This window comes from Acomys russatus, chromosome 3, assembly GCF_903995435.1.
Source record: "Acomys russatus chromosome 3, mAcoRus1.1, whole genome shotgun sequence".
NCBI classification, from domain to species: domain Eukaryota; kingdom Metazoa; phylum Chordata; class Mammalia; order Rodentia; family Muridae; genus Acomys; species Acomys russatus.
This window is the reverse complement of record NC_067139.1, coordinates 50435172-50448223: the sequence shown is the minus strand read 5'-3', so window position 1 is coordinate 50448223 and position 13052 is coordinate 50435172. Positions and strand designations below refer to the sequence as shown.

Here is a 13052-nt window from a genome sequence, read left to right as displayed (position 1 = left end):
ATCTGTTCTGAGAAACTCTTTCGAGAAGCCACATAGTGTAGCATTAGTCAAGGTGCACCCGGAAGTGTGCTATGTTCATATTGGCCCTGCGCCATATGAAATGCAGACACCCTCTACTTCTTGAGGAGAAATTGTACAACTGCAGCCTCCTTCCTCCAACCCCACTCCTTCCTGGCTTTGCTGTCTGACCATGGCTGTTGCATACTAACGGGAAGGTATGTTACAAGGTCTTTGACAACTGGCTGCTTCCCTTAGCACAGCTTACAGAGTTCCTCCACAGTGTGGCCTGTGTCGGTATTTTATTTCTTTTGATAACAAGTAACATTCCATTATTTGACAAGCCATCTGGCTTATGTGCTGTCCACAGGTGGGCATGTAGGCTGTTACACGCCAAGGCTGTTCAGAGCAGAGGTAGGAATGGTGAGCTTTGTGGTTACAGTTTTCATGCTGTTGCTGCTAGGCTAGTTCTCTGAGGCATGTAGTGGGACAAGAGTTGCTGGGCCATATGGTAACTGTGAGGAATGTCAGACTTTCCTCAGAGCTGTCTGGAAAACTCTGGTTGCTTAGGTTTGACCTTTGTGTTGGCTAAAGCAGAGACATGTATAAGAGCCTGAGACACCCGTATACAAACCTTCAGGAGACAGCAGAACGCCATCCCCTGGCAGAGCCTAGGGACCACCATTCTGCCTACCTTATTGTGTGCTGCTTATGTTGGGTTACTCTCTCTCTCTCTCTCTCTCTCTCTCTCTCTCTCTCTCTCTCTCTCTCTCTCTCTCTCTCTCTCTCTCTCTCCAACATAAGGCCTTTCACCCAGTCCCCACATCTCCAAGGAAGGTCCATCCAGTCACAGAGCTACAAGGGAAGACCCCGAGGGCCCCGCTGGAGCCTCTATTTCTCTACTGTCTAGAACAGCTCTGTTCCAGGGCCAGAGAAGGGAGGTGAGAGCCTGTGTTCTCCAAAGTGTCTACTTTCTTGGTAGTAAGTGGATCCAGTAAAGAGAGAACTTGGCAGCTCTGCCTCCTTGAAAGGGGATTAGGTGAGTTCTGTGGTCAAACCTCCAGGTTCAGGTATCAAGACACCCAAAAACTGCTCCTCTTCCCAGCAGTGGTCCCTCCTGGCCCAGTGAGCTGCTTACACAGGTACTGACTTCTGTTCTGTGCCATTGGCTTCTCTCACTTCCTTCTACTCCTCCTCCCTCCTCAGCCGTCATCTCTACCCTCATCTCTTGCCCACGCAGGGCCCGAGGACTCTCCTAGTACAGACACTGTGTGTCCCGGTGGCCTCTGTGCCCTTAGGGAGGCAGCTGGGTCAAATCCTCTTAGGTAGATCAGATTATGCCCTGGATCATCTTGCACCACACATGCCCAGGTCATGCTGGCATCATACACATCCAGGCAGCCTGGGTCCTGACACCCCAGTGAACATGGACTCCCTGGAGGGGTCACATGATCTAGTGGATCATTTATCCACCTCCCTGGGTTTCAGGTTCCTGCCAAGAGCTCAGTACTATACTCACAGCCATGCTGAGATCTGGCCCTTAGAGGAGGCTATCCCTTAGCTCTGAGTCCTGACCACTGTGTGCCAGTGTCCTGTTGGTCTGGGATGTGCAGGGCCAGGTGGCATGTATCTGCTGAGATCCAGCCAGCCCCAAGTGACCTGGAATGAAGGGTGTCCATGAATGAAGGGGTGCATGAGTAGATGGTTATCTCAGCTGAAGGTTTTGTACCATTTTAAATAACGTTATAAATAATGGGATATTGTATGGTTAACACAGGAAGTAAAAACACATTAAGACACATAAACCACAGCCCTATCACCCTTTATTGAGTGCAATCTTTTTGGGTAGTAGTCAGTTGATTCTGAAAAGAAAAAACTAAGTAAATGAGAAAGCTCAGGCTACACTTGCTACGAAGCATCCTTGCTGAGGGACCTGGCTCCCAGGGATAACGAGTTGTCTTAATCAGGGACTCTCTGCTGCAGTAAATACCATAACAAAAAGCAACTTGTAGATTAGGTTATTTCATCTTGCATCTTCCATCAATGAGGGAAGTCACGGCAGGAAACTAATCAAGGCAGGAACTTGGAGGCAGGAACCAAAGCAGAAGCCACCGGAGGAGTGCTGCTCACTGGCTTGCTCCTCATGGCTTGATCAGCCTACTTTCTTGTAACATCCAGGACTTCCTGCCAGGGGTGAACTAAGCCCCACCACATCCATCAGTCATTAATCAAGATCTGCCCTATTAGCTTGCCTACAGGCGATCCAATGGAGGCATTTTCTCAGTTGAGTTTCCTCTTCTCAGATAACTCTAGTTTATAGCAAGCTGACAAAAAAACAAAACCCTAGCCAAGACAGGGACCTTGTAGTATAGTCAGTCACTCAGGACACACTTAGGACCCTTCCCACTCAAGGCATGCAGTTTGCATGGGAACTCCTTACAGGTCAAGCTTACGCAGACTGAAGTGTGCATACTGCACACCAAGAAAGGCATGCATGGTTCTGCCAGAGGCCGTGAAGTTCCTTTCCTGGCTTACGAACTGCTTCCTCATTTCTTGCTGCTCTTATCAGGGCTGAGAGAGGGGACATCTTGCTCAGGTGCACAGCCTGGTGCTCCATGACCTCTCACCTCTCTTTTCCAGCTGTCAGGAATGACAGGAACAAGAAGAAGAAGGAGCCTTCGAAGCAGGAATGCACAGAGAGCTACGAGATGACGGCGGAGCTAGACGACCTCACAGAGAAGATCCGAAAAGCCCACCAGGAAACGTTTCCCTCACTCTGCCAGCTGGGTAAATACACCACGGTAAGAGCCGCTGCCCAGGATGCCCGGGGTGTGGCCACAGGCCCTAGTTACATCCACATTGTTCCCATACAGTTTCCTGTGCCTGGCAAAGATGCTCACCCGGTCTAGCCAGCCAGGCAGGACCGCTGGTGCCCTTTTCCTCCACACCGTAGCCTTTAGGACAGGGAGCACCTACTGAATGGTGCAGTGCATGCTGGGCAACAGCCACACAAAGTACTTATGTTTGTGTCTCCTCTTGGGGATTTTGGTCTGCCTAAGCCAGAAATTTATTGCATGGTTTATGGCAGACATCTGACCTGGAGGGCATCTGGGGCCTATCTTTTAAATATCAATGCAGCTAGAGATCCAAGGTGGCATCATGGGGCCATCCATCCTCTGGGTCATGGTCTGGCTTCTAGAAGGAATGTGTACACCCTAAAAAAAAAAAAAAAAAAAGCCTAGAAGGGTACAGGACAGGGCGATCTGAGCTCCATGAATAGGTGGCCCCATGTGTTCCACTATTCAGTGAGAAGGGCCGTTACTATGGATACACATCAAGAAAGGGACAGGGAGAGAGGTTTGCTGGAAGCTTTGTTTGGAGGATGCTCCAGGTGGTCTTACTGGGACCTCCGATTTTCCACGGCAGGTTAGCATGTGCTGTATTCAGCCATGCACTTGTTGAACACACTGAGCACTTAGTAGATACTTGAGGAATGAACAGAGTACAGAACCCCCATTCTGACATTCTTCAGTGATTCACATTGTTGCCGGCCCACATTGCTAGCTAGTAAACGTGCTTCAGTTTCTAAGCATTCACAAGGGTTTTCCATCTCTGGTTGGTAATAGGCATGCTGGTAAAATATAATAGCATGAAAATCCTCAGGATGTCAGGAACGAGTGGGAACAGTGAAGAGAGGGGCTTTGAAACTACACTCTGGGAGTACATGGCATCCTGCGCTTGGATGCTAATGCCTACCAGCAAATGGCAGAGGTGGCTGGGGCAGTCAAGAGGGCTCTGAACAACTTGGTACTAGGACATGCCAGGTGGACGCCCAGGGAGCCCACGGCTCCTATGGGAGCTGAGGCTGCAGTGGTACAAGGCAATGGGTCTGGGTTCCTGGCCAACCAGAGAGTTTTGCATGTGTAGAAACTGAGAATTCCAGACTCATAGGCAGCGGAGGGACTTGCCTATCCCGAGAGGCCACAGACTCCAGCTCCCCGGGGACGGCCAGAAGGTTTGCACAAGGTTCTGGGTGCTGAAGTGACACTCTGCAGACCATAGTGAAAACCCATGGCCCAGAATAACCTCTGGGGGCCTTTTCTATTCTCATTGGGAGAAGCAGAAATGTTGTCCTGCCTGCCAGCCCAAGCCCAGTCTCCACTGTATTGGGGTTCACTTTCCTAGCCCAGAGTAGGACAAAGCTAGATGCCACCAAGAAATTGTCATAGTCATGTAGGAAGGACACAAAGACTGGAAAGCACAGGTGTATCAGGGAACAGTCCAAGAGTCACACCTCACTCAGCTCTCCCCAGCTGGGTGGTATAGGCAAATGACTTCTCTCATCTCACCCATTACCTTACCTGCCCCAGGGTGTGGTCATGGCTAGGAGGGTGAAATGAGATGGTTCCTAGCATTCTTCTGGAATGGGACCTTTCATGTGGCCAGGCCATGACAGAAACACCACCCAGCACACATCCATGTGGGTGGGAACCACATATGTGAGTGGGTGACAGGTGACTTGTGCCCTCTTGGAAATCGTTATCAGCAGCGGTGTTATGGGCTCTGTATCTTTGTGTACTGCTAAGTTGCAAGGTAAGCCTTAAACTAAAAGGTGGAGATATTGGGGAGATGGAGGGAGTATGGGGGGGACTTCCACTCACGGCACAGGTCAGTGTGGTTGAAGTGACCAGGAAGCAGATGTTGTGGCAGGAAACAGTGGCTGGATATGACCTGCAAAGATTAGCCACTAGTGACCCTGTTCCTGCTCCAGCTAGACCTCCACTCAGAATGCTTCTATACTCTCCAGACAGCAGCAGCTGCCTTGGGACCAAGTGCTCAGACACAAGCCTACAGGGAACATTTCAAATATTACCCACAATTGAGCCCACCTGGCTCCTGGTGACCATCATGCCAAGCACTCTGGGGGGGAAACTTTCCAATGGAGTGAGGAAAAAGGCCAGACCCTCCCTGCCATGCCGGGCAGCAGGACAGTCTTCAGGATAATGTGCCCCTGTTCCTTGGCACACTCTGCTACCTCCAGCAGACTGTCTCTTTATTCTTTCCATCTCTCTGCACAGATCTGGCTTTGTTTTCAGTGTGAGGGACTCCAAATCCTTTCTGGAAGTAGGTGGGAACACACACAAACAACGGTGACCACAGCACATCCGCTGCAAGCTCCCAGTTCTGAACTCAGTATTTGTTAAAAGCTTTTTATAGGGAAACAGTTGCTTCAAAGGCAAGAAACTTCCTGCCCCTCTCCCAGGGTGGCACACGTGTCAGGTGCCTGTGGCATAGGTGGGCAGGGAAGAATCAGACAGCAGACAGCCACCTCTGCAGATCTTTCACTGTAGCTTTTATTTCCCAAATTACAGCCAATTAGGGATACATTAGCAGGTCCCCGGAAGATGCAAGAACAGTAAGGACATGGATACACATCTACCCACCTCTACCCCAGACCTGAGCAGGAAGCCCACCACCAGGCTCTTGGCTATGCCTCATGCTGCTTAGTTGACACTTAAGGCATCCCTTGAACCTGGACCCCTCATCTCTATAATGGTCATGGTACAGTCTTCATGTGTAGCCAGATGGTTCAGTGAAGAAAAAGGTCTCAGAGAGTCTTACACAGTTTCTGGCAGAAAAGGTATGTAGAGCAAAAGGTTGATACCCTGAGAGGATCTCAGCATCATTTAGAACCACATGCCTGGCTTCCAGAAAAGTAAGTTGGCGACTATGACCTTAGTTTCCTAGCTGCCCAGGCCACTTTGCTGCATGCTGCTGTTCACGCCGCCCATGGGGCATGATGGGACATGAGCTGCCCTGGAAGAGGTTTGCAAACTTGAACTATGAATAATATTCAAGGAGCTTTAATCCTCAGAACAGTGGCCATAGACAGAGTTATGAACTTGCCAACAGGCTCTGGGAGATAAGCGGTACAACAGCAAGGATGTGTAAGCAATTCTAGGCTCCTGCAGACATGGCTTGCTTTTTAGAGAAATCACACTCGTGTGAATGGCCAGGGAAGAGAAACCTAGAGCCTCAGGAGGACTGACTCCTAGAGGACTTGACACTTGGAGAGTCATGAGTCCAGAGTTCTGAATCCCTCTGTCGCCATGAACCAGCCACTAACTTCCTAAGTCTCAGACCCCTGTAGTGTCCACACCTGTCCGCCATGTTCTTGTTCTATCTCTTATTTTCCAGACATACTTGGTTCTCAGCGTGCTGGCCTCATGGAGCTACCTAAGCAAAGTTCTACTAACTGGGCTACTTGAAGTGGCATTACCTTTGCTTTCCATGCCAGCAGAGTGGAAGTCTACACTCAAGCTGGAAGCAGGGCCATTGCCCTCTGACAGTCCCAGGGTGCCCCATCCATGCCTCCTACCGCTTCTGCCTTTGGTGGCTGGGTTTATGCTTTCTTGGTTTAGAAATCATTACTGCCTCCCTGCAGCTTCCATGAGCATGAGCACCGTCCCCTTCAGCTCTCTTGCTACTTGCCCTTGTTCTCCCTCTGGCATACATGTCCAGCTGGTATGTTCCAAAGGACACCATGGCATATAGTGCCTAGCATCGTGTTTATTGACCAGAAATATGCTAGCCTCACTTATGACTTGCTAAACATGGTGGTACTGGGACTTTGTAGTTATCTCATGAGAGTATCTGACCAGAAAGGAAGTCCCAATCACAGCACGAAGTTTAAAAAACATGAAGTTCTCACCAGGAAATGAGAGACGAAACCAAGAAAAGCATAGCTGCCACAGCCTGTCTGGGTGGGTGACTACTGTCCCCTCTGCTTACCCAGGGATCCTGTAGAGGTCACTGCCCCTCTCTGGGCCTCAGCCTCCCTTTCAGCCAAACAGAACCATAATTGTACTTAGCTCGTGGGCGTAATGTGGAACAAAGAATAAGACATAGAACAGCCACAGGTCTGAGGCAGCCTAGACACCGAGTGGTTACCTTAAGAGCAAAGAGCACACACGTGCATAATGGAGACACAGAATACAGAAGACGTAGAATACTTCACCAGTAGGATTTGGCGGACGTTATTGGGATAAACAAGCCACTCCAGGCCTAAGAAGGGAGGCTTCTCAGGAGAGGCTCACAACACTCCCACAGAACTTCAACTCAGTTCTTCAAAATCCCAGCCCTTGGGATTCGGAGCCAGGATGATCAACAGACCAGGCTGCACTGTGAGCCCTGGACTCCGAGAAGCAAGACAGGCATGTGGCCTGGTGTGGAGTACTTCCCTGGTGTGCACATGGCCCTGGGTTCCATCCACAGCTCCACAAAGAAAAAGGAGGAGGAAGAAGAGGAGGTTTTCACTTAAACCACTGACCTGCCCCAGGAGCTGCCAATCAACCATCAGTGGGCTTCAAGGCGCCATTGAGCTTGCCACCACTGCTGAGACTTTTTCTGAAAGAGATGCGGGCTAGAGAAGCAACAGTGAGTCATGCAACAGAAGGGCTGTGCCACAGCAGAAGAGAGCATTTAGCTTCATTGACAGGGCTGGGCTTTTCCCAAGAAGGGCCTGGGGAGCTGCAGGGCACAGCATTTTGGAAAACTTTTTCCACAGAAGCCCACCCCTCCCCCGCTTCTTCCTGGCACCAAGCAGGCAGCAATCATACCTCCAACAAGGCCTGGCTCAGCTCAAGTCTCCTTCTGGTTGCCCCTTGCCTCCTCTTCCTCTTTACACATCCTCACCTGCTTTGGAGCATCTTCTCCCTCCCACCCCCCTCAGTGCTCGCAGCAGCAGCAGCAGCAGCAGCCACCGCGCCACTTTCATCACCAGCCCTAGCAGGCCACGCTCTCCATCTACCGCAGCTGGAAGATAATATAGGAGCCGTTTCAAGTCTCCTGTCTATGAATCCAGCAGCCAGGATAATAAAACACAGGGTTATTTTGTGTTTTATTAACTGCCTTTTGCCTTCAGTTTGCATAATTGTGAGCTGGATTGACAGGTCATTACTGGGTGGTTCGCTGTTTTAATGGAAGGAGGCACAGGCCTTCCTCCCACTCCCACTCTTGCGTGATGGAGCTGCTCATCCAAAGCTGATGAAGATTTCCTTCACACTGGCTGCATCCACCAATGTCATTTTTTCCAGATGGATACTCCATTGTAAAGTGATTTCCCACCGAGCTCAACTCTGTCCCTCTCGTCTGTGGCATCTTTCTGTGCACTGGATAAACTGCCTATTAAATTTAATTACAGCCTGAATGGCCACATGCTTTGATTCTGCACACGCATACTCCTGAGTGTACTGTGTTCCACAAAGATCCTTGAAGACAAAAAAAAAAAAAAAAAAAAAAAAAAAAAATCTAGAGGATACATGCTTATTTCTGCAGGGACCCTGTGGAAGGCAGGATGCCACCACCACTGTGAGGCTGCCTCCAGACTCCCATCTTCAAACTCTTCCTCTGGTTTCCCACTGATGTGAGAAGCACAGACAGACAGACAGATTTATGGACTTCTGGGGACTGTTCTGACTGAACAGGGTACTGGAGCTATTGGTTTGCAATGCAGAATTGCCTGTACAGAGCTGGGGCATTTGTTCAAAGGGCCACACACTCGGCCTAGGGAATCTAGTCTCTCTGCATGGTTCAGTTTGCCTTGGCATTTCAGAGTTCATGAAGAGGTGTAGGCTACCTCTAGGAGAAACTGCCTCTTTGGTTTCTCTCCCATAGAATGACAGTTGTCCTGTGACATCTCAGACAAAGCAAAGGCTTGCACAACTATCATTTAACTTTACAGGGCTCTACTAACTGCTCGCCGTGTCATCTGTACAGTAGGCAGTAACAGTGGAAGCGAATAAGCCCGGACCAACTGCAGATGAGGAAGTGACCCTCGCCTTCAGAGGCGAGCACTATGATCAGGCACAGGACATGAAGGGGAGAGTGCTGGAAGGTGGGTGGTCTTCACAGAAGATTGAGGAAGATGTAAAAGACGGTCAAGTTGATCAAAGACTCAAGGGAGTACATGATGCAGAGATGAGACAGCTCTCTAGGAGGGGAAACTGACAGTACAAAAGGCCTGAGGCTAGGCCACGGCCGACCTTCAGGTAAAGCAAGGATACCTGAGAGGCTAAAGCTGAGAGTTGAGGGAGAAGAGTGAGCAGGGGCCGGATACCCTCCCATCACCAAAGTGATCTGGGCTTTTTAGTCTCTCAGAGATGAGGGAGATGATTGACAGAGATGAGGGAGGAAATTGTGAGAGATGTACTAAGAGATGAAGGAGGTAGGTAGAGGGATGTGACCTGGGCAGAAGTGCAATCTGGGACACTAGACACATAGAAGCCATACTTAAGACCTCTGTGGCTCTGGGAACCCTGACAGGCCTAAGCTTTCAGTTGTGGCATCATTGGTATCATAAACTGTTCTGTGTCACTTGTTGACCTTTGTTTTTCTTATGAGATATTTCAAAGCAACATGGTAGCTGAACAGTGCCGTATCGTCACTGCATGCCACCTCTTGTTCCATCATATCCCTGTAATGGTGCTGGTGGCCACTGAAGGCCACCTTCTGGTTCCTTGCACCTGACATAGTAGTTGATGTTCTTTTTATTTGGGTGTAGATGTCAGGCTGCCATCCTCCTACCCTGACATCTTTCAATGTATGTTCTAAGTGTGACTAGCAAGCTGCAATGCCACCATTAAATAAAGCAAGCCTCCTGAACAGTTGCCTGCTTAGGCTTTGTACTTTTATTAGTCTCTCCTCTTTGAAATGAAACTCAGAGGTTTACACCTCTGCCAATGAAAGTGTTGTAGATATCTCTCTTTCTTATCTGAGTTAAGCTTCTGGAGTGCAATTTACATGCTATAATGCTTCATCTTTTAAGAAGGTAGAGATTGATGTGTTGCAGGCCATTCCCAACACTGTAGAAAGGCCCCTCCTGCACCCGTGTCACCCTGCTCCACCCACAATCCTCAGAAACCACTACCTCATGCTCCATTAGGGCAGCCTTTTCCATGATGCCCTGGGAAGGCCTAGTCCTGCATCTACCTTCCTCTCTTTAGTACAATGCTATTGGCTGCCACACATGGCTCCTCCCCCTTTTGTTGATGGCACCCTCCCATTCACAACAGAACCATTGTTGAGCATGGGGCATTGGTTCCCTCTAGCTGCTCCTGTGCAACGTCTTGTTGGCTCCTTGGCTTTGCCTGGTATCTGGAGCTCAGGATGCCCTGGGCGGTGCTCTCTCTGCTCCTACATCTCCTGTGGGTGGTCTTGAAAGGCTTCATGTGACTCCACTTTGTCTTAGGCAGACTGAAGCCTGGTGTGGTGTTTTCCCTCTGGACACCCACAAGGCAGTAGTAACCAATGATCAACGCTCACCATATGTACAACAGAAAGCCTGTCATTCCGTCGTTAGGAGCAGATAACTATATAGGGAAACTTGCCCTCATTCGCTCCTTGGCTGTCTCGTGGCTGCTGTAAAAGCTGTGTGGTTTGGAAGTGGAAATCAGAGGTAGCTCAGAGCAAGCAAGTGTGAGCCGGTTCACAGGAAGTGTCCCATTCAAACCTCCTGATGGCTTGTTGTCATTCATTCTCTTCCCCTTCTTCTCCTCCTTCCCTCTCAGAATTCCAGTGCTGACCACCGGGTCCGGCTGGACTTGGGCCTCTGGGACAAATTCAGTGAGCTGGCCACCAAGTGCATTATTAAGATCGTGGAGTTCGCCAAGCGTCTGCCGGGCTTCACCGGCCTGACCATCGCAGACCAGATCACCCTGCTCAAGGCCGCTTGCTTGGACATCTTGGTAAGACCCTTTGTGAACTCTAGGAGTGGGGTGGGAGGCATAGGAGGGAGAGGAGAGGACAAAAAGGAAGGAGGGAGCTGGAGGCTTCCAGGAGCTTCTGAGGAGACCATGTCCCAGTCACTTCTTAGATCTAGAGAGTCCTTTCCATGTGTTGGAATGTCACTGGATTGACAAAAGTTTAGAGGTCTCTGGGGTTTGACAGGACCTTCCTTGTATCTCTTGCCATTGTGACAACCCCAATTCCTCCACCCACAAACCATGTGATCATGGGAGTGACTCCTCACTGGCCTGCAGTGATGGCTCCTTCCTGACATCTGCATACCCTTTTCTACACCAGCCAGGTCCAATCATTACAAATAGCACCTCCCTCCTCACCCTGCACCGGGAGCCCCATGGGATATTTACAACCTACTCATAGCTTAGCCCTGCAGGTGCACAAGACCATTAAGATTCCCTGGCTATGCAAACTGTAGGGGATATAGGAATGCCTGGCCTCGGCCTTGGCATAACTTGGTGAGGCCATCACTTCTGGTCTGGGGCAACTTTTGTCTTAGTGCATCTATTAAATCAGAGATAAAGCAGCTGCCAACTCGGTGCTCACAGGTCTGGAGGCTGGGAGCCTGGGATCTTAGGTTATAGGCTCTCCGGCTGCTTCCTTCCTTCCTTGAGTTCTCTGGTCCCTTCATGTCTAATGGGCACTAATCTCTTCTCATGGCTGCATCCTCATGACCCATCTAGGCTTAATCTAAAAACCTCATACCCTGGAAGTGGGGCCCCAACACCCAGTACGTTGGGTGATAGGGCTGCGGCTAGGGTAATGGGACTTTAAGGCAGTTACTGTGTCCCTCTGGGGATCACTATGCATATAGCCTTATGACTAAGGCAGGACTTTGATACCCATCCTACAGCTCATGACTTGACAGCAGCCTTTCGTGTTTAATCATGTCAGGAAAACTTGTGGGTTCCCTCCACCCCAGGGTAGACACTCTGCTTAGTGAGCAGGGGCACAGGGAATATTCTGTGGAGATCCTGCTCCCTGCAAGCGTACAGAAGATACAGCTCATAGGGACGGACTGGGAAGTGCAGAGAGATCACCAGGCCTGGGCCTTTTGAGTAAAATAGAGAAAGCGGAAGTTCTGCATAGCGATGGTGTGCTTAAGTAGAGTGTGGAGCACAGTGAGGTCTAGGTGTAGCTACAAGCACAAGGAGGAACAAGCTTCTAGAACAGAGAATCTGCCTATGCTCCATGGTGGGCACAAGTGTACTGACCCCTGGAGCACTGCTAACTCTGTTCCTGTGTGCTGCAGGATGACGGCCTGTGTGGCTACAAACACACTGTTTTGTGACAGAGGGCTTTCCTTGAGTTTGAGTCAAATTCGTTTTCAGGCATGATCTTGAGCAAAGCATGTGGCCTGAGCCGTGTGGCCCTCATCTGTAAACAACAGGCCTTTCATCTGAAAGGTTGGACATAGGGGAAGCACACTTGGTGTGTGCTAAGCACCTAAGACTTGTATACGTTACCTGTCTTGTTGCTACCTGAAAGAAGCAACTTAAGAGAGGTTTATATGGGCTCAGAGTTTGAGAACACAAGCCACATTGATTGAAAAAAAAAAAAAAAAAAAAGCATGGCTGCAGGATTGTGAGGCAGCTGGTCACATGTCCAGAACAAAACTAGAGAATGCCAGCTCTCAGATGACTTCCTGTTTCTATTATTATTATTATTATTATTATTATTATTATTATTATTATTGTTATTATTATTATTATTATTATTATTATTATGGAAGCCCCTAGCCTATGGGATGGCTCCACATACATTCAGGGTGCATCTTTGCCAATCAGTAACACCTTTCTAAAATACCATCATATAGACTTGTGTGTTCTCATACCAATTTTAAACCCCATAAAGTTGGCATGAAGATTATCAGAACAGTTGGTAAGGATCATTCTTAACTTATTTTTGGTTGACTAAACTTTTGAAAATAGGATCTTGTTCATCATCTTCTCCCTAGCACCTGCCTTAGTGCCTGAAAGGTAACTACTTAGGAAATAGTTATTTCAAGCAAATGATGATTTACTTTAGTAAAGTTATTTCTCAAAATGTGTGTTCTACATATGATTCCCTGAATAACTTTAGCTCTGTTCTTCAACATCTTTCATCATTTAATGAAAGAAGATATTAGCAGTCAACAGTGGGACATGCTGCCCTTGAGAGGCCCAGGCTCCTCTGGATTTCCTGTTTCTTCTACCATAGATTTTGTTGGTACTGTCAGGGCAGGCTGGCATAGATGATCCAGCAAGTGTACATAC

At 49.0% G+C, this 13052-nt stretch overlaps 1 protein-coding gene across 2 annotated transcripts in view; it reads left to right on the top strand.

Moving 5' to 3' along the window:
• The window catches only part of Rarb (retinoic acid receptor beta), a 131265-nt gene that overhangs the window by 113940 nt on the left and 4273 nt on the right, over window positions 1–13052 (top strand). For both annotated transcript variants that reach the window (XM_051140104.1, XM_051140112.1), the window contains exons 4-5: window positions 2638–2798; window positions 10566–10742. In XM_051140104.1, the coding sequence (XP_050996061.1) occupies window positions 2638–2798; window positions 10566–10742 (338 nt within the window). The remainder of the gene's footprint in view (window positions 1–2637; window positions 2799–10565; window positions 10743–13052) is intronic.